The sequence below is a fragment of the Canis lupus genome, chromosome 1 (genome assembly GCF_048164855.1).
Source record: "Canis lupus baileyi chromosome 1, mCanLup2.hap1, whole genome shotgun sequence".
NCBI lineage: Eukaryota > Metazoa > Chordata > Mammalia > Carnivora > Canidae > Canis > Canis lupus.
In genome coordinates, this window is record NC_132838.1 from 45,853,622 (window position 1) to 45,875,796 (window position 22,175).

The 22,175-nt window shown below is 46.0% G+C and overlaps 1 protein-coding gene across 11 annotated transcripts in view; it reads left to right on the top strand.

The window, feature by feature from the left end:
- Window positions 1–22,175, top strand: part of TIAM2 (TIAM Rac1 associated GEF 2) — a 217,946-nt gene that overhangs the window by 167,080 nt on the left and 28,691 nt on the right. For 6 of the 11 annotated variants that reach the window (XM_072828504.1, XM_072828511.1, XM_072828508.1 and 3 more), the window contains one exon: window positions 12,547–12,650. In XM_072828504.1, the coding sequence (XP_072684605.1) occupies window positions 12,547–12,650 (104 nt within the window). Of the gene's footprint in view, window positions 1–12,546; window positions 12,651–16,302; window positions 16,464–16,651; window positions 16,949–17,702; window positions 17,850–22,175 lie in introns of those variants that run through there. The other 5 variants (XM_072828531.1, XM_072828545.1, XM_072828550.1 and 2 more) reach the window with 5 other exon arrangements.

Sequence of the window (22,175 nt, forward strand, 5' to 3'; positions counted from 1 at the left end):
TTGGCCTTGAGCAGCTATTAGGAAGGAATTGCCATCAACTGAGATGGAGAAGCTGTCGATGGAGCAGGTTTGGGGGAAGACCAGGAATTGACTTTGGAACACCTTGTGTTTGTAGTGAATATTCCACCTGCTTCCAAAATGGTTTTAAGATGACTTCTACTGAAAGCCCATACATAAAATTCCACAAAATTACATAAAGGGAAGGGGAGGAGATTTGAATGACAACTTGCCTACTTTAAAGGTTTTCACTCATGGTATAGGGGCAGAAACATCTTTGTGAGAAAACGATGTTTGAAGTAGTAGTGCAGCAAATTAATTGATTTCACTCCATTGAGTTATGATTTGTTGCGTCTTATGTCTTTCTTTCTTTTTTAAGATTTTATTTATTGATTGATGAGAGACACAGAGAGGCAGAGGGAGAAGCAGGCTCCATGCAGGGAGCCCAGTGTGGGACTCAATCCCAGGATTCCAGGACCACACCCCGGGCCGAAGACAGACACTAAACTGCGGAGCCATCCAGGGATCCCCATCTGATCCTACAGTTCTCAGCTCTGATTATTTATAAATTGCTTGTTCCCATATGAATCCCCCCCTTGTTTTCTTGAGAGTGAATGAGCGCAAGAGAGAGTCTATGTGCATGCAAGTTGGGGGAGGGGCAGAGAGAGAATCCCAAGCAGGCTCCATGCTCGGCACAGAGCCCAATGTGGGGCTCAGTCTCACGACTCTGAGATCATAACCTGAGCTGAAATCAAGAGTCAGACACTTAACTGAGCCACCCAGCCCTCCCCCCCCGCCCATATAAATCTTTTATCCTCCCCGCCTTTTTGTCATTAATATCTTTAACATGTTATGGAAAACTGTAACCAAGTTCAAATTATCCAATTTTATTACTTGTTAATAGCTCTGTGAAAACTTATTTGGAAAAATACATATGAAATTGTTAGCAAAATTAATTTGTGTTATTTGTGTGGAGCCCTGGCCAGCTGCCCCTGGAGAGTGGGCAGATGCAGTGCCATGTGGGACGGTGTACAGAATGCTCCATCCTCCCAAATCTCCCAGCAGGCTTCCTATAGAATCTAGTATTTCTAGGGAAGCACTTAGAAGCTTCTAAACATGCTATGCTCAGCTTTTCTACATTTACCTTCCCCAAACTAATTACTCCTAAATTGCCATTTGTGAATTAATACTGACTTTAATGTTTCAGTTGATGAATGACCACATCACACTTCTGTGAGGTTGAGGCATCTTTGCATGGAAGTATTAGCAGAATTATTTGGATGTCTACTGAATTGTGTCATTATTATGTCATGAAAATGGTCGAGGAGAAAAGGCTGAAAAATGTTGATAAGAAGCCTAGGTTTCATAAGCTTAATACATATGACCCAAAAATGCCAGTCATCAGGTGTGCGCCAGCCAGTGAGCCTGTAGCTCCATGTGGATGTTCTTTGATCTTTAGTAGGCCAGCGTGTGTTCCTTGGGGAAGAAGGAGGAGAAGATTCAGATATGTATCAGGTGACTACAAATAAAGAATTTTATAATTTGTTTAGATCCCTGGGAATAGAAGTCTTCATAGGAACTATAAGTTCAGCTTTTGCACTTTGGGATTGCATTCTGTGAGAAGTAGGGGGTTATCTTCACATCATCTTGTGGGGATCTTGGATTCTTCCTCCTTTGAACTTTGAGAACATTTTGCCTGTATATCTGATATGGAAGTTAAGATTTATTGCCTCACAATATTGCTGTATACTTATAATAATTTACCTACTAGATTAAAAATCCCTTGAAAAACAGGGACCTTGGGGCAGCTGAGTGGCTCAGTTGATTAAGTGTCTGCCTTCAGCTCAGGTCATGATCCCAAGGTCCTCGGATTGAGCCCCACATTGGGCTCCCTGCTAAGAAAGGACCCTGCTTCTCCTGCTTCCCGCCGCCCCCCCCACTCCCCCACACGTGTTCTCTTTCTCTCTCTTTCTCTCTTGAATAAATAAATAAAATCTTTTAAAAAATGGGGACTTGAGGAATACCAAGTTTTTTTTTTTTTTTTTTAAAGATTTATTTGAGAGAAAGCGAGCACAAGAGCACAAATGGGAGAAGGTAGGAGCAAAACGTGAGGGACAAGCAGACTCTGCACTGAGTGCAGAGTCCAACACAGGGCTCAGTCCCAGGACCCTGAGATCATGACCTGAGCTGAAATCAAGAATCCAATGCTTAACCGATTGAGCCACCCAGGCACCCCGAGGAATACCAAAATTCTTTTTTTTTTTTTTTAAATTCATTTATGATAGTCACAGAGAGAGAGAGAGAGAGAGAGAGAGAGAGAGAGAGAGAGAGGCAGAGGCATAGGCAGGCTCCATGTACCGGGAGCCCGACATGGGACTCGATCCCGGGTCTCCAGGATCGCGCCCTGAGCCAAAGGCAGGCGCCAAACCGCTGTGCCACCCAGGGATCCCCCCAAAATTCTTAAGACAGGACAGCTAATGCAGTTCTTGGGAATAGCAGGTGTTTCCCTCAAATATCTATTAAGTGAAAAAAAGGCTCATAGGAGTCTAAATGTGAAGTAAAGATGGTGTTCCTGAGATTGGGTTCTGGGGGATAAAAAGAATCCTGGAGCGCACCAAGGAGCTTCCCAATTTTCTTTTTTATAAATCTGACTACAGGGGATGTTTTGCTGTTGAAGAAAATGCTGAGATTTTGCTCAGAGCTGAAGACTCTGCTCACCTGCACGCATGTGGGGGGGGCTCTGGGATGGCTCCTGATGGTACTAGCCAAACCACATGCCAGCTCCAGCAAGCGACTGCTTGTCCCAGAACAGCCCACACCCCAGGCGGTGCTGCTCTGTAACTTCCATGGGCCGGCTGGTGCCCATGACATGGGATTCTTTTGACAGATAAACCAAAACCACAACTAAAAAGAACAGTCTGTATTTACCACTGTAGGTCAGTGCTGATAGTGAGATATGTTTTTAGTTTAATTTGGGAGTATAACATTTCTGTAAGACTGGATCTGTAATAAAGGGATCTGGATTCTAGCTCCAGCCTTATACTTGACCTTGGGTGGGTTACTCTTGAAGGATCCGACAAAACAGGTTAGCATTATTTTTCCTCTGAAATTCAGTTTTATTTAATAGGCTTAAAGCACCAATGGAAATGACAATGAAAATGTGCATTTCTAAGAGAAGTTTGCAAAGTGAAAAAAGCCAAGTAATGGATTAAGCATTCCATTTTGGTTTTGCAACAAATCTCATTACTTCTTTAAATAGCATCAGGTCTTGACTGCTGCAGAGAAGGTGTTTGTTAAAGCTTCATAATGATAGGCTGAGTCAAATCTAAAGATCACAAAGAACCTTAAAGGCATTAATTACCCCTTATATCACCACAAAGGAACAGTGATGTATTATTATCATTTTACTTTCACAGCTGGGTAAATCAAGGCACAGAGACACATTAAATTGCTGGTAACTTGGACAAGGTCATGGTCAATGGTAGAGAGAGAGAGAACTGTAACTTCTTGTTTCTCCCTCCAGGTAGGGAAAATGTCTGGATTTTAGCTACTTTTTCCCTTTTAAATGTTTGTCTCTTAATATCCGTAGAGTGCAATCCAGTGATAACATGCCTCTGCACTAAAACAAATTCATATGTGAGGTGACTGGGTGGCTCATTTGGTTGGGCGTCCGACTTTGGTTTCAGCTCAGGTAGTGATATCAGGGTTGTGGGATCGAACCCTGTGTCAGGCTCTGTGCTTGGCAGGGAATCTGCTTGAGATTCTCTCTTCCCCTCTCCCCTGTATCCCTTGCCCCCCATGCTTCTTCATGCATGCGTGCTCTCTCTCAAATAAATAAATCTTGAAACAAAACCCAAGTAAATTTAGATGTAACTGGATTGATAATGGCCCTCTAGCTTATGCGAGTTCTTATCTGGAAGCTGGGGATGGTAATTGGTAGCAGATTGCCTTGTGATTGGGACTTTCTTAGCTCAGGGGACGATCAATCATTGAGTAATAATTTCACCTATCATTCTTATGCCTTTTTTGATATTTCACACTGGTTTTCCATAACTTTGCAGTAATGTGACCATATATTTTGTGTGATTTGGTTCTTTGTAATCCCCTCATGGTGGATTGGACTCTTAATTTCTCACCTGTAAAATCCACACTAACATTCTTACCTTTTTTTTTTTTTAAAGAAATTCACCTACCATAAAATTCACCTTTAACGTGTCAAATAGTGTTTGTTAATATATTCATGGAGTTGTGCAGCCATCACCACTGATTCCAGAATATAATCTTCACCTCCAGAAGAAAGTGTTCCCGTCAGCTGTCGCCCCCACCCCTGCCAGCCACTCATCTACCATTTCTGCGGCCACATTAATGGAGTCATACACCATGTAGCCTGTTGGACCTGACTGCTCTCATTTAGCCTAATGCTTTCCAGGATTGTCCATGTTGTAGCATGAATTGGCCATGGATTCTTCTGTCTGGTTGAGTGGTACTCTCTTCTGCCCTCTTTTAGATCCCCACCCCCCCCCCCACCCCGCCCACCATGTTAGCTGTTCCTGAAGAATGTTACTCTGGTGTTTTCTCCTATAACACATCCCCTAATAGAATTTGTGTGTGCTCTTGTTTTAGATTTCCTCTCATAGTCTTTTTTTTTTTCTTTCCCCTCTCACAGTCTTTACACAGAATTCTATCTAAGTAGTTGGTAGGGGTTTTGAACTTAACTTCTACTTTATTAAAGCCCTAAAGTGTCTGAAATACAGTGGTGTCTGTTCTGTGTCCCCAAAAGTAATGAAGGGTATGTCATCTGCGAGTCTTCTCAGCTCTGGTGGATACCAGTTTCTGCTAGATCTGAAATGTTGGCTGGAGATCTCTTTTACCACTTACTGTTTTTCATCAGGGACCCTGATAAGGTATGATGGCAGGCTCTTTGCCTTGTTTCTTTGGGCTAAGTGCATACCTCTGTCACAACCATAGCCCGGCTGGAAAACAAGAATGTGGGTACACCTAATTCCTTTCTCCCCACTTCTCAGGAGGCCTCTCCCCCTGTATGTTGTAATTGACCTGGTGGTGGCCTGCAGCCCATTCCTACCCTAAAAATACCTGCCATCTTCCTATTCCTCCAAAGATTCTTTCATATGCCAAGAATAGTTATCACAAGATAATTGACTCAAATCATGGTAGCTTGCTGGTAAAACACATTTACTACCAGTGTTTGCTTCTCTGTGTTTAGCACCAGAGATCTTGCATTGTCAGGAATATCACCAATTGGATTGTGACCTCAAGTGAAACGGATTTGGAAGATTTATGAAATTTATATTTTTCTGGCACAGTATTTATGCTGTAATAGAATATACTTCTCTGCAAGCTTAACAGTGACATTCAGACAGATGCTTTGATTTTTCTTGACACAAGAATAGTAACAATAATGATATGTAGAGTCCCAGATACCTTCAGAAGAGCTGATCAGTTTTTATCTTTATTAGAAGCATGTAGTGTCAGTGGTGATGTCTTTGTTATTGGCACAGTAGGACTTGACTGGCCTTTGAATGTGATCAACCCAGAGCTACTATCTTCTCTTATTGAATAGTCCACCTGTTTCATTTAAGTGGTTTTATTTTCATTCTGTTTCACTGACTAGTGATAACTAATATTTGCCTCAAGGACAAGTACAGCAAATGTCATTAATGAAAGGTGTCATAAATCACTGCATTTTAAGTAAATGGATGAGTAAAATATAAGGAAATCTGAGTTAATTAAAAATAATGCTATACAAAGTCTGTACATTTAACCTTAAAAGTTGAGAGATTTTTAAGCTTTCCTGTGCAAATGAACTCAATGTTCGTTGTGCCCTCGGCACGATGATAAACTGTATGGTGGACACTGATGCAGAATTCTTCTATAACAGTGGGTGATACTTGGAGAACTGAAAAAAAAAATTGTGATGTAGTATCCACAAAGTACTGTACTCTTGCACTGGCAGCTTTGACTTACTAAAATCTTTTATCTTTTCCTAAAATTGCATTCACACTTTTTAAAAAAAATACAAAAGATCTATAAGTTGAAGGAATTCAGTTGGAAAACTTTCTAAGATTCTCTTCAGGTCTAAAATTTATAGATTCCCTATAAGCTGTTCATTTATGGAATTGCATAGTAGAAATTTGGAGAAATTAAACAAAAATTGAATAGATCGAGTAGATTAAGAACATAAATTCCACAAAGTATGTTCTCTGAATGTACGTAGATATAAAATTATTAAATGTCAAAGATGTACAACTGTAATGCCACTGGGGATTATATAGTTGAAAACTTAATGAAACCATTTATTATTTACTTGTAAAATCTTTGAAATTATTTTTTAGATTTTTTTTTTCAATCGTCTTCATAGATGATCATTTTTCTGTAGTTTCCACCTCAGAGGGGGACCTCTGGGCTAATGATCAATCAACTAAAACATTTTTGAGCCAAAATGAGAGTCCCAATTAAATGTGCTACATTATTTATCTGAATACTATCTTTTTAATTGCCTTCTTTAGCATATTTCATTTTTCTTCAGGAAGTAAGGGAGCTAATATTCATGTTGCACCTGCTCTCGACTGTAAGCTTATGGTGCATTGCACCTCTTCTGATGTGACTGACCTTCCCGGAGGTGAGGTCATAGACTTGGCTGTGGAGAGAGGCGGTGGTGGTTCTCAGCGGAGGGGCCACTGCCCTACCAGTGACATTTTGGAAGTTAATGGGTTTGTTTTAGTTTTCATAATAAATTGGAGGAATATAGCATTGAGTGGTCGGGGACATGGTTGCTACGTGTCCTGCATGTTCAGGTTAATTTCTCACACTGCAGAATTACCGTTCCACTGGACATTCTTGTCGATGAAGAACATGCATAATTATCTGAGCCAAGACCTGGCTTCATTTTACAAATGAACACAAATTATTTCTTTTCCCCACAGCTACAGGCTACTAGGAAACCAACAGACCAGTAAACCAACAGAGGTTTGTTCTTTATTTTGCTCAGAACTTTGTCAAGAGTTTTTTGCCCATTTGGAAAATCAGGTCACTGATAGCAGCACCCCAAATGCATTTAAATCTCCACCAAGATACCCTGGCATGGGTTTCTGATGAAACTGGGATATTTAGTGTGATTCTTTGCAGTGCAAATGTTGGACAGGCTTCTAGAGTGGTTGCAACCAAGCATTTACATATTCAAACCCACATTTTAAAAAATTGCAAATTACTTTCCTTTTATTTGTCTCCTTGTGGTATTATTAGAGCATTATATTGCTTTTCGTGAAACTGCATATGAATTTTCAGAATAGTATTGAAAGGGGGGCTTTGAACGTGATGATACCAAGAATCTATACTACAGTGCATGCTTTGAAGCATGAAGAGCATAGTTTAAAAATAATTTCCAGGGGCTTCTGGCTGGCTCAGTTGGAAGAGTGTGTGACTCTTGATGTCAGTGAGCCCCCGCTGGGTGGAGAGATTACTTAAATAAATAAACTTAAAAAATAATTTCCATTTTCACTGCCTCTCTTTTGAGTGTGCTTCAAATGAATCCTTAACCCACAAACTGAAGGAGTTTTCCCTGATGCTATGACTGTCCTCATCAATTTCTCAAAAAGGGCTTATTGAGGCTAACAGGTGAAAACATTCTAGTTTCTTGTTTTGGGCTGCAGGGTTTGTTATCATCCTGAGACTTTAACTCAATTCTTTAGATAATGGCTGTGTCTGAGAGCACAGGGGGCATTCTCAGACCTCGCTGAGGAGGTTCTGGATCTTTCTGAGGAGCCTCCTGGCCTCTGGGGCAGAGCACCTTGCCCATCTCCTCACAGTCCACTGCCACCTGGCGTCTCTGGGCTCTGCTGGCAGCCAGCTGGGTGACCGGCTGGGGACTGGGAAGATCTTCTTGCCTCTTCCCTTGCCACCTGAGTGAGTGGGGAGGAGGAAGGGGAGGCAGCCAGCAAGACCAGGCTTAGGAGATGGCCCTGCTCAGTGAGCCAGACTTTGTGGCTACCTGCTGAGCAGAGTGAGGGTTCCTGAGAAGGAGCAGCAGGCTGGAGACCTGCCAGGATACCTCGTGCACCCGAGCCCTTCCCAGGGTACCTCCCAGGAAGGCCTGCCTCATGGGCTGCCACTCTTGAAGTCGGTTTGCTTTGTCACGCAGGCAGTGGCCAAGCCTGGTCTCGGGCGCGGCGTCTGGCACAGTACGTGTTACCCAGTGGGGCGCAGAGCCCGGCGGCCGTCTGGCGGGGCTCCCGGAGCAGGCTGAGTGGGCCCGCACGTGGGCGCGGGGCGGCTCGGCTCCGTGGGGCGGGCTGCCGAGTGGAGGCCCTCGGCCGGGGCTAGAGCTCACGCACTTCGGTGGTTTCCACGGTGAACGAGATGAGAGAGATGGGGCGGGGGAGGGCTTACCAGACAGAAGTCACTACCTTGCCCTGAATTTATAATTTTGTTGTTTTTCCCTATTTACGATTGTATTAGCCCAAGACTTGGGGAGCGAGTCTGAGCTTGTGGACTGGGGAGCACGGACCCGGCAGGACGGTTACCCGATGGGGGAAAAGAGCCCGGACTCATGTGTAGGGAGCACGGAAGCTCTCCCAAGGGGAGGCCGGCTTCTCGGGGGGAAGGGAAGGATGTGTTTGCCCCCTTGAGCAGCTGGGGCTCGGGGCGCGGGCATGAGTGGGGCCGCACGCAGGCTCAGCAACTAGGACAGGATGGCAGCGCCCGGCCTGTGTAAGTGGCTCTGTGAGTAAGCATTCGAATCGTCCTGGCCTACACTTGCTCTTTCTTTTCTTTTTGTTCTTCTTTTTTTAAAAGATTTTATTTATTTATTCAGGAGAGACACACACAGAGAGAGAGGCAGAGACACGGGCAGAGGGAGAGGCAGGCTCCATGCAGGGAGCCCGACGCGAGACTCGATCCCGGGACTCCAGGATCACACCCCTGGCCGAAGGCAGGGGCTAAACTGCTGAGCTACCCAAGGATCCCCTCATTCTTCTTTTTAAAATAGCCACTCTTCTCTTCTCCCAGGGCCTACTTTGTTCTCACTTCTCCTCTAGAATACTAAGGGCACACTACTTTTTATGGGGATACAGGTCCTAGTGAAACTTGAGGCTCTTGGAGCTGGGCTCCAAACCTGTGGACCCCCCCACGCTTGGCTTCCCCTGTGCTTTGTCCGGTCTAGGACAGCGTTGGTTGCTTTGCTAGTGGATTGGAAAAGGAGTCAGTCGCTGCAGAGACTCTATTTGTGCCCAGATACCATTCCACCTCTGTGGAATTTGGGTGGTGGAACAGCTCTGAGATTTCATATCTTGGCAGAACTCAGGAACCATCCAGAACTGCTCCTGCCTCTCAGATCCTTGGGGCCAGACTTAGTGGGAGTTGGTTCCTGAGATTCTTCCTGTCTAAGCTTGTGCCTCTGGGAGGATCTGAGTTGTACCCAAAGGCTCTCTAAAGTTAAAGGGTAGTAGAGGCGATAGGGGAGCTTCACCGATTCACAACAAAGCCTGGGGTGGGCAGGGTTTTGACCCAGAACAGGTAGCCTGGGTTTTGTTACCAGGTAACCATTTTGCCTTTGTAGGAGGTAAAAAGTTTGGGGAGTTTTCAGTGTTTTGGTTCTAAAGTTTTGTGAATATATTGAATAGATGACTCAATTCACTTAGCACCCACTTTTGACATCAGCCGTGTTATTTTCACTAGCATCCATCTGGCTCCTCCAGGCTCCTTCTGCCCGTGTGCCATCTCTGAGATCCTCAGGGGACTTCAGGTCTCCATCATCTTTCTTTCCCTAGGACTTAGGGTGCTGTAGAACTCTTCATCATGAACAAATGCATTGACTGTGTCCCAAATCCTGTACTTGAAACAACTCTTTGGCAATAGACACTCTGTTGACAAGGTAAAGGCTGTAGTAATGCAAATTTGATTCTGTTCAAACAAGGTGAGGTGTTGTTACCTGTACAGCCTCTGTGACACTGCTCTTTCTTGATTTCCTATGTTCCTCTGGTATTACTGAGCAAAGGGAGGTGTGTCCTCTGCGGACCTCTTCCCCTGTACACTGTCACTGATGTTTCCAAGGTTGTCTCCTTGGTCTTTTTCATGTCTCACTCTGCACATTCTTCCTGGGGCTGCTTTACTGCCAGAATCTGATGACTCCAGATCCACATCCCCATGTGGACTTTCCTGGACAGCTTGACTCCTGAGCATCTCCCATTGGACAGCGTACATGCGTCTCAGAGTCAGAACTGCCAAAGCTAAGCTCAGGAGTTCCAGTCCTGCTCTTCTGTTCCCCATCTGGCCCATCACTAAGGCATAAGACCAGGTCTTCTGCCTTGACGCTTCCTTCCATATCACCTTCTATGAAACAGGCAGCAAAGAGGAGGCCTGGAGGGTCCACCTGCCCAGATTTCTGTGTTCATTTCTTTGCTCTTACTCTATTCTGAGTTCATTCGGGTCTTTCCACCTCACACCTGCAGTATTGCTGTGACTCTCTGACCCGTTTTTCTCCCAAGGTCTTGCCCTTTATCGATGCCCCTGTTATAGGACACCCTTCTCTCCCTCCTCCACTGCAGCCACGCTCAACACGTTTCCAGAAGGTGCTGGGATCTTCTTGTGCTTTGCCTTCACTCAGCTGCCTCCTGCTTCTGGAATCCTTTCTCCCCACTGCCCATGTTCATCATCAGCCTTAAAGGCAAATAGATACTTCCAAGATTTAAAGACTTCACTCAAGTGTTGCCTTTGTTATTAAGTCTTCTCTGGTCTTTTGCAGAAGTAACTTCCTCCCTGACTGTCCCACTGCATGGACTTCCTCACATCATCTGTGACACTTCACCTTCTCCAAAGCTAGAAGCTCACCTTGAGAGTAGTAACTGGTCTCATTCATCTTTGTATCCCTAGCACTGAACCTAGAAAGCAGCCAGTGCTCAAAAAAGTGAATGCCAAATGGATGAAAAGGTGCATCCATACTGAAAACATGGGCTGTTTTCTTTTGTGGATCTTGTTGGTCGGTCTCCCTTGAACACAGCGCACACAGCAGCCTGAGGAGGCAGCAGTGGAGGAGTGATGGTAGATTGCTTTTGGCTCAGGCACATATCTTGCTTCCCATGCGGTCAGCCTCCTGGTGACTGGACTGCTTCTGTGGTGTGATGTTTAGGGCCTGGGGAGGCGAACCCAAGTCTTCCCACCTGTCACCACTATCTGAAATTTTCCCAGGGATGTCTCATGCGTCTGTGATCCAAGCTAACTCACGCCAACCACAAGTGTGACTTGGATTCTCTGGTCCTTTTCTGGATGAGGGTTTTGGAAGAGGCAAAAGGAAGAAGAATTATAGCTCCAGAATTCTGTAGATCATTCAGATATCTCCTTTAGGTCTCCTCTTAGAATCAAGTGTCTGTGTAGTGGTTGGTTGTATTGGCATGGATCATGGACCAGCATTCCTATCCATGGGTTTTACCAACTTTCTAGGGCTTCCATAGCTTCTAAAGACCTAGAGACCTAGTGTCCTGGCCCCTATTATGCTTTATTAACATCTGTCTATGCCTGGTCAGCCTAGATCAACTTGGACAGGTGCAAGATCAGTGACTTCTTGTTGTAGCTACTGGGATCAGAAACTATTTGATTTGACCAGGTTGAGGGGACAATCTACTAAATACAAGAATTAGGATGAAAACCCACATTATATTATGATAGAGGCTAGTCTTTCCATCTTTCTTGGATTTGTTAATTTGAGAGCCACTGGAAAGAATTGGGCTTAGCAGGCATGTATGGTTGTAGGCTGGAAAAGAAAAATAGAAGCTCTACTTACCTTTGATCTTCTTAACCCTTACTCTGGAAGTTAACAAAGATTTACTGTTCTTTGGGACTTTCAGTTTAGGATAAAATTGTGGTGGATGCCAGAAAAAGAAGAGTTAAGCTTTCAAATGAGCAAGTTATGGGTTGTCATAAGAGTCCATGCTGTTGCATCACTGGTTGTCCAAGATTTCCCTGGTGATTTTGCCCAAAATAAGGAAGTACTGATGCTGGTCACTGTTATTTGATTCTTGGTCTGAATAAATTCTTTAAGATCAGAGCTTGGTGAAATAGAGTTTGCACAGCAACAGGCAGAGTGACAAGGCATTTAAGTCACTGTCTTATTTTTTTTTTTAAGACTTTATTTAACAGAGAGAGAGACACACACACACCACATGCTCACAAGCAGGGGGAAGGAGGGAGAAACAGACTCCCCACTGAGCAGGGAGCCTGATGTAGGGCTGGATGCCAGGACCCTGGGACCATGACCTGCACCGAAGACAGACCCTTCACTGACTGAGCCACCCAGGCACCCCCAAGTCATGTCTTGACTGGCTATTGGTCTCCTTTGATTGAAAGTCACAGGAGCCCTTGCTTCTTCCGTAGTGAGAGCTCAGACCTGTTTCAGAAGACCGAGCAGCTCCCTGAGTACCTTGTACCTTCCAGCGTCACTAAGGACCGCTCTTAATCTGAACCCTTAACCTAGTCATGATGGTTCTCTGCCAAGCACCAAACTCACTTTTATGTGTGTGTTTGTCACTTTTTATGCAGATTTCAGCAATGTCCCTGATGTCACAAGTGGCCTGAAAAGGAGTCAGACTGATGGCGCACTGGCCCGAGTTCCCCGTGAGGAGGACACAGCACAGACGCTCGGGGTAAGGTGCTCCTGATGGGGAGGACACAGGGCAGATGCTCGGGGTAAGGTACTGTCCCAGACCCACAATTAGGACCCGGCTGACAAGTGCGAGTCCCCTCCTTCACCTGAAGTGGGGAGAGAAGCTGGCGTTATTGGATCCCTCGGTCAACCTGCTGAAACAAACTGTTTTTTTTCCTTAATGGAAATAGTTTCCTTATTTATTTGAAGGAATTGTTAGGACAGTTTTGACAAGGTAAGCTCAGGTGTTCTGAAAGGTAGGTTTAATGAGTCCATTTCTTTCCTGCTTTTTTTTTGTCTTTTTTTGCCCACAGATAAATTATTTTTGGAATGTTATCATTCTGTTGTAAGATATATAAAACATAAAGTTTGGTATTTTCACCATTTTTAAGTGCACACTGCAGTGGCGTTAAGTACATTCACGATCCTGTGCAACCATCACCGCTACCCATTTCAGGACCTGGTCATCAAGCCAAACAGAAACTGTTGTCCCCATTAGACCATGACTCCCCCCCCACCCTCCCCCACCTCACAACTGCCACTTACTTCTGTTTTACTTCCTGTGTCATTTGCCTGTTCTCGGTCCCTCATGTGTGTCCTTTTGTTTCTGGCTTATTTCACTTGGCGTAATGCTTCCAGAGTTCATCATGGCGTAGCGTGTGTCAGAACTTCGCTTCTTTTGAAGGCTGATAACATTGCACTGTCTGTGCTGCGTTTTGTCTACTTGTTCATCTGTTGAGGGACTTTTGGCTTGTTTCCACCATTTGCCTGTCGTGGGTGATGCTGCGGTGAAGATTGGTATACAAATAGCTGTTCGCATCCTTGTTTTCAGTTCTGTTGGATGTGCATCCAGGGGTGGGATTGCTAGGTCACGTGGCCATTCTGTGTTTAGCTTTTTGAGGAGCAGCCCACCTGTTTTCCACAGAGCTGCACCATTGTACAGTCCCATCAATGATGTGTGAGGGTTCTGATTTCTCCGAAGCCCCGCCCCCACTTGTTACAGTCCACGCCTTTCCTACATTTTTAATTGTTCATTGAACATCCTTTCAGAAATGGTCTGATTGACGTGATCTGTTGTAATACACAGTACAGCTTTAGTTGGTTTTGACATTATAACTCTGTTTTCAATTCCTTGCTTTTGTCTCAAATATAAGAATGGAGATATAGAAGCTATGACAGGTGTTTGAAGACAACTTACAGTCTGTTGGGTTAGACTCCTGCTACCAGGGCTAGTCCCTTTGGGGAGCGGCCATGTGGCACACCCGTTGGTGATAGTCACTGTGAGAAGGGGATCAGGTTGGAGCCTGCCTACCGCAGAATGGGTTCTGTGCCACCCCCCACCACCACACAGCAATTTTCTCACCCATTCCTGATCCACCTCCTCCAAAATCTTTCTTCTCTTCCTTCTGATTCCTCATATGAAATGCTCAGCTGCCTGCACTGGTCTGGCTGTGCCCCCAGGATAGAGTGTCTTTTACTAAAACCAAAATTGTCCACATTTTTAGTCTTATGCCTTTGTTTGATCTCTGGTGGATTAGTACTTTGGGAGCCCGACATCACAGCTAATGGTGATTATTATTTTTTTAAGAAATGTGTCCTAGAGCATCAACAAGATGTGTTTTGATTGCTATTTCTTAAATTTTTGTAAAAAAAGTAAATATTTCTGAGACACTCTAGAAGCTAGGCTGTCTATTTAAGGTAAGTGTGCCCGAAGGGCACTGTAGCAGCTTGGGGAAAATCACTTAATGCCATGAGGGATAATGATTTCCTCTCTGCTGTCTCTTATTTGAGTTCCACATTAAAGTTCTTAAGAAGGAAATTAAATTATTTTTCCAGATTTTAACATTCAATAAAATAAATACACAAAAGTTACCATGTTAAGGCTATTCCCAATTGTCATTTAACAGTGTCTGACATGATGAAACAAAGCATTTAGCAAATGCACATTGGAATATCAGTTAGACTTTGAGGAGAGGAAGAAAAGCTGTAGTTGAGCTTGAAATTGGAGCTGGCTGAGCTGAGTTTTCATTGCTAAAAATGGTTAGAGGAGAAAACAAATAAATAAATACCAAAGAGGGGTGACTGGGTGGTGTAGTTGGCTGTGCTCGACTCTTGATTTCGTCTCATGTTGTGATCTCAGGGTGGTGAGAGTGAGCCCTGAATCGGGCTCCCTGCTGGGCTTGGGGTCTGCTTGACATTCTCTCTCCCTCCCTCTGCCCCTCTCTGCACTCACATGTGCTGGCTTTCTCTCAAATAAATCTTAAAAAAAAAAAATACCAAAGAACACAGAAGACAAAAATATTGAAAGAGAATATCATCGTGGTGAGCAGTGCTGTCAATCCCTCTCAAGTCCAGAGTAGTCGTCATCTGATCTTTTTCAAACCTGAATATCATCCGTCCATAATAATAGACTTCAGGACATTTCTTAATCTCCGTGAAGTGCCTGGCAGTTACTTAGTTCACACGTTCTTTGCTCCTTGAGAAAGAAGAATCGGTGACTATCAGACGTAATAATTGGGATGTATGTTAGTGAAAAGAAAGCTCTGAATATAAGAATTAAAAGATGGGGGTGCCTGGGTGGCTCAGTCGGTTAAGCATCTGACTTTTGATTTCAGCTCAGGTTGTGATCTCAGGGTTGTGAGATGGAGCCCCACTTTGGGCTCTGCACTGGGAGTAGAGCCTGCTTGAGATTCTCTCTCCCCCTCCTCTGCCCCTCTGCACCATGCTTGCTCATTCTTTTGCTCTTAAAAAAAAAAAAAAAAGAATTAAAAGACAGTTGTTCTGTATTATTATTTTCAGCCCCTTGGAAACATCAGGTTATACCTAAAAGCAGTCTTTTTCTGTTTTCCAGTGTGGTTTGATGGTGTGTGTCCCACTGTTAGGCATGGATCTTTCGGGCTTGCCCTGGCACTGCCCCCACGGTGCCCACAGGAGGTGGTCACTTCTCTGGAGAGAAGACCAGCCTCTGGCTACTGGGCTTCCCACTCTGGCCCCTGTAGCCTCCTTAGGGGTCATTAACTTCTTTTCAGATTAGACCCTGGTTGAACCTGAGTTGTTTGGGATATTTTACTAATAATATTCTAGACTTTGAAATAAGGAATAATTTCCCTTGAAAATCAAATGCAGCCTGGCTTGATGAAGCACAGCTGTAAGTGGGGCTTTTGACAGCTCCGCAATTTCTGCAAATGGCTCATAATTGATTGCCTTCTTGCTCTTCAAGGGTGCCTATTACTGTCACAGCTCTTTGTGTGCCCCTGTCAACCTCTCCTGTGTGGGGGCTCTTTTTTTTTTTTTTTCCACCCAGTATTGTTAGCAATTAGCTTGCACTATTGTAACAGTTTGGATTTTGAAAGGAATAAACAGTTTCTCTTTGGGCAAAGGGGTTGAAAGAGTTTCTGGGTTGTTCTGGGAACTTGAGGTGGGTTCAGCAGGCCCTGCAGAAATACAGTTTGCATTCCACTTTGCTGTCTCTGAGCTGACTCTGAAGATGTGGCACTCGGTGTCTCTGTCATCTCTGAGAGTGCCCTGACCTGGTGCCTTCCCAGAGCCGGCAGGTTGGGCATGGGCTGGAAATCTAGAGGAAGGGGGTGAGCTTGCCCAACCACCGGCGCTGCCTCGGAGGAAGAGCTTGGTGGCGCTAGGACGTCCTTGCCAATGTGACTTGGAACAACAGTTTGGGATTTTTTTCATTGCCTGGAGATGAGAGTGAGAACGTGCATCTTACTCATTTCCCAACAGCCGACTGTAGATGTAATCCTTTCTCCCCGAGGGAGCAGGTTTCTTTGAACTTTTCCTTTCTCTGTACAGCATGTAAGTAAGTGAGGGCTTTGATCTCAGGGGTGTGGATGTTGATCCAAATGTAGGCATGCTTGCATGGTTTCCTTTTCTCTGTCTTGAAAGTTGATTTTACTCTGAAATGTCTTTAGATTGTTATGCAGATGAGAAGATATGCCTTTCTTTCCAGAAGGGATCCTGACTGTAATCGTTAAATGCTCTTTACAGCTAAGGATGCGAGAATTTCTTTTGGATTCTAGTTTCTCTGTGGCACTTTTCCTTTCTCGTTCCCACATTGCAAGGATTTTTCAATGGATCTCTGAAGTACTTTTGTCCTTTTGAAATGTATCAGAAAGCCCGGAAATTCCAAATACTTACTCTGTAAAAATCCGCTTGGAAGAGGAGTAATTGGAAGATGGTAAATAATTTTATGCTTTGTGAAATTTCTTTGGAGCATAGCACATGCTAGTATTGGACTTAATGCTGTAAAAGAAAATCCACAAAACTGAAACCATTTTCTGTGAGGTAAGCAGAATTTTTACTTTAGTTTTTCCTGATTAAATATTTTTTTCAGCTTTTTAGAAGAATTTTATATAATCACCTAGTGTAGCTTTGGCAGTGATTATTTTTACAGTTTGTAGGCGTTGTGTTGCTAGAACAGAGAGCATTGGGAGTCTGGAGATACACAGCGTGACGACTGTGTGTTGTGCTCTTTGCAATTTAATAATGCTTAAGATCTATTTGCCCTTTCATTTGTGCAAGGTGGAAAAAAGGGACATGCGCTAATGGTTAGTTTTAGAACACAGCATGAACATAACGTGCATTTAGTATTTAATGCGGGCTCACCCACTTATCTTAACCTTATGGGTTTTTTACATGAATTCCTTTTAAGAGCTTGCATATCTGAGAAGCCAAAGGAAAAGATTACTGGATATATTCTTGGTTTTCCAGCATTCTCATGTTGTACATCTTTCTTACTTATCTTTGAGTCTCCTGAATTATTTCAAGATCCGTCTGGTCATGAGATGTTTTGGTCAAAAAGTGAAATTAAGATACAATTTCTTTATAAATCGTGGTCTTTTGACATGGATGCTATTCAGTAGATTAACATGATCATGATGTCTTTGAAAGGGCTAAACATACCTATTTCTGAGCGCATGTCGTCTGACATAATCCCCACCATCTGACTGGAGAGGTAGCATCCTCCAAGCAGACCCATTGTCCCTGCAAATGACTTGAAGTCTGGCGTTCTCCAGGGTGAGATAGTCCTCTTTCACAGTGCATAAATCCGGCCGGGCAGAGGTATAATGGGAAGAACTCTCGGCCTGATGGTTGGAGACCTGGATCTGTATCCTGACTCACCAGGCTTTGCCAGTGCCTGACATGGGGCAAGGTACCCGACCGTTCTAAGCCTCTGTCCTCACTGGTGAGTAAAAATAACAGTGCCGTGAGTCCCGCGTTGTGGAGAGGATTGTGCAGGATGACACACACACACACTCGTGAGGGGTTGGGAGGTTCAGAGGTCCTCCTGCCTGATGTGTCTCATGCACACAGAGCGTTCTGAATGCTTTCTTGTTCTGCGCATCTAACACCCCACATACCCCTCTTCGCTGCCCACCTAGTCGTCCTGAAGTTGGTATCAGGGGGTCAAATCCTGTTGAGCTGTCCCGGGGGACAAAAAAGAATTGGAAACGAAGGTCCTGGCAGTTGGGTCCTCTTAGCTCTTTGTCACCTGCCTGAAGACAAAGCCCACCCACCTTTGAGCTGGTTTTTCTTATAGAGTGCTGTGGATGGACGCCCTTTCCTAAAGGGCTGCTTCAAATGATTGAACAGGAGAGTATCTGTCCAGTGTGCCTTTCTCTTTAGCAGGAGTGGGCCGTGAGTATCGAGTTGCTTACTGAAGCCTGAGCCCTCATCCGGCAGGAGGTCTTGCAGGCTCACGCCTTTTGGAAGAGAAGCGTCTCTGCAGGACATAGAGAGGCGCCGAGGCTACAGGCTGTAAAGGGTCAAGGCGAGCTGAGTTTTCGGCCCAGCTCTCACATGCACCGTTCTGCGTTTCTAACGCTGGACGTCCATGTGGCAGGCACGAGGTGGCAAGTTTGTGGATTTGTTGGAAGCAACTATGCTTAGTTTTCATGGGAGTCTAAAAGTCTGTTTGATCTCTTTAGAGCTGGAATTCTTTCTTTTTAATTACTGTTTTCCTAGCGCCAGGTGTTCGTGCTCTGCACCTGGTCTATCCTGATCTCTAGGGCTGATTTGTCAAGAAGATGTCAGCTCTTCGCTGGGTGTGTCAGGAAGGGACGTCGTTGCTGCGCCGTGAAGCATACAGGAGCCCTATCCTCTTTGTTGCCAAGGATCACTTGCGTACTCTGTTCAGCAGGGTTAGAGATGTCACCTGTAGAGTCAGATGAGAGGGAGACGGAGAGGCAAGGTGGGGGCAGGGAGAGAGAAAGAAAAAGGAGGAGAAAAGAAAAAAATTGCCAAATCTCGGTGCAGGGTCTGGGGAGGGCCGGCAGGGAGTGGAGGCAGTGGGTTGGCGTTGAGAGCCAGTAGCTACATGGCAAGCAGTTTGGGCAGGGAGAGCTTGTCCCAGGGAAGAGGACAACCAGTGGAGTTGACAAGAAGGCAGTGGGAAGACCTCTTGCTGGTGTCTTCTCTCCACTTGCCCTCCCAGCTGCCAGCCTACCAACGTGGTTGTGGGGCTGGGTCCTAGCGCGGCTCGTGCTGTCCCTGGGCCCGAGCAAACTGGAAAATGGGGAGTGGGCTGCTGCCGCTGCCAGAGCCAGAGAGACAGAAACTGCCAGTAACTTGGTGGTGCCTGATGAGCGCTCCGCTGTCTCGGCCTTTGCCAGGGAGGCTCTGGAAGCTCAGATGCTGGGGCTGCTTGTCGGCGAGACTTGCCTGGGGTATGGGGGCGGCGGGGGCCGTGCTTGCCTGCCCTGTGTCGGCGTAGAGTAGGCTTGTTCAGGCCGCACAGTGAGTGGAGCCGGGGAGCCTGGCCTGGAGGCCCGACTCTAGGGTATTCGCCAGGCCCTGGGGCTTGGCCCGGAGCCGGCCACGGTTCTCTTGCTCTCCTGTCCTCTCACCTGTGCACCGAGCACAACAGCACCCGACTCGGGAAGCCACCTGGGCACCGGGCACCGCGGCACTGACTCGGGGCCACTCGGGCCCGTCTTCCCCTTCCCTTGATAGCGTGGCTGGTTTCCCTTCCAGCCTCGTCCTCCCTCCCCATGTTTAGCCGCCCCCACCCCTCCGCGGCCCTTTGCTTCCTGCCTCCCCTGGCCCTTCCTCATTCTCCTCCACACTCCGCCTTTCCTGCTGGTTTTCCGGGAACAAGAAGGAGGTGTCACTGGGGCCCTCCTGGGGGTCCCACAGGAGGGAGGAAGGAGCAGGACGCGGTCGGAGGCCCCGCTGGCACCGGGGCGCGAGGCGGCGGGCGGGCGGTGGAGGCAGCCGAGGGCTGTGATTGCCCCCGTCCCCACCCGTCCCCACCCGTCCCCACACCGGCAGGCCCACAGCAAGGCGCCTCGAGACGCCCGACCCGGCCACTGAGGCCTCACCCCGCGGAGCAGGGGTGCGCCACGGCGGCCGCTCCGGGCACGGAGACTTGCTTGCCACCTTCATTTCTGCTCCTCGTCCTGTCCTGGGAAACGGCAGGGGCCGTGCCTTTGCTCCCACCGCCCTGGGGGGAGACTGGAGGAGGGGGGCGAGCAGGGCCCACGCTCTCGGAGCAGCCAGCTGCGCTCCTGGGGACCGTCCTGTCGCCTGGCCTGCCCGGGCACGTCCCGGCGGGGGGGCGGGGGGGGTGGCGGGCGGCGAGTTGCCCGTGGTCTGTGTTGGTCGCAGGGTGGGCCGTAGGCTTTTGGATGTGGTCGTGGAGGAGAGGTTCATTCTTTCATCTTCACCCCCGTCCTCCATGGTGTTCAGCCCTCTGTTTCTCCATATTTTTTTTCTTTCTAGGCTTCCTGGATTGGGGACAGAATAATCTCCCCTTTTGGAGGAGAAGAAGGCGGGGAGTCTGAGTGGGGAGTCTCAGGCCAGACCCTGCCTTCAGTAAACACTGCCTGCAGGCTTGTGCATATTCTTGGGGGAAGCCTCCTAGATGTGGGGTCAGTGGGGAAGAACAAGTGGGGGGTTTGGCCCAGTCTTACGCTGAAATCCTTTGTCCTTGAGGAGCCGTCAGACTTCTACATCTGCGCACCGAGGGGTAGGTCTGCCAGTTGTGGAGGGCTGACTGGGTGCTGCTCTGACACTTGTCCTGGCCTCTGCCCCAGCACCTGATCTGAAGCAGTCTTTTACCTGACGGAGCCTTTTCTCCTCATGAATACAGAGAGTTGCTTAAAAATAGATTCTAGAAGAATCCAATTAGAATTAACCCTGGTTATTTATTTACCTTCACACAGTGATTGAAGTTAAAACCTGTAAGATTTATGAGCTTTAAGGTAAATGAGCAGTGAAGGTGAGGATGGGTAGGTGCTTTATTCCTGTGTCTTCTCTAGTCTTTTATTCTCTTACCTGGTTGAGAACAATTACTTGGAGCAGACCATTGAGCATCTGATGGAAGCGATGGGCCCTCAGGAAATTGCTCATGTACGTGAGAGGTATTCCTGCAATTCTGGGGGGTTTGCTCATCTTACGACATTTATCCACAGATTTCCTCCTTAGGGATCTGTGAGCTCTAGGTTCATAATTCTCACATTGAGTAGACACCTGTATAGTCTAGCTTTTGTGTTGACTATTAGTAACATTACAGACTTCATTATCAGGTACTTACAGAATGAAAAGCACTGTGTTTCTTTTCCTTTCCTTTCCTTTTTAAAAAGTTTTTTTAAATTTTTTAATTTTATTTTTTTAATTTTTTATTAGAGTTCAATTTGCCAACATACAGCATAACACCCAGTGCTCATCCCATCAAGTGCCCCACTCAGTGCCTATCACCCAGTCACCCCTACCCCCCGCCCACCTCCCTTTCCACCACCCCTTGTTTTTTTGACCCTGAGATCAAGACCTGAGCTGAGATCGAGTCAAATGCTTAACTAGTGGAGCCATCCAGGCACCCCTAATCCTATGTTTCTTTAGCCAAGTGACATTTTGAACTTTGTCTTTATCTTTAGGTCTGATTGGTGGGGTAGGCTTGGCAATATTAAGGCCTTATTATTTTAAAGTCCTTAGAGACATTGAAGGACATTACATATTAAGACCCCCACCCCAGATGGCAAAAACCGTTAGGTTGAGACCAAGGAGAATATTGATGGTGGTGGTTAGAGATCCCTACATTTTTGGACACCAAGTATAGCATTATGCACTGGTGTTCTAGCATTTTCAGTTTTATTTTCTGTAATTAGTGGAAAGAAAATGTGATTTCTGAGGAGGCAGGGCATAAATTCAGGTCTTGACCTCAAACCAACATTTTGTAGAGGTCCCTTTAGTAATGTCAACAGCTGTCTGTGGGACCAGAGCGGTGGTTGTATGCCCAGTTCAGGGGATGAGTAGGGAGCAGGTGATCCCCTGGTTTCCCTGGGACCACTGCGGGAACTTTACCCTGGCCCCTGTCATGTCAACAAGCTACTGAGGGCTCTGCTGCTCACTCCTTTCCAATACCAGCTACAGTTATGATCTAATTTTGACTGGCCTCTCTTGGGGCACCATGAATCTTATCTGTCTTACTTTCAATATTTACCAAGAATGGGGGTTGGTGTAGGGTCAGCTCTGTTCATTCATTGGGCCCTCCCCCACAAAGGCACTCCCAGAT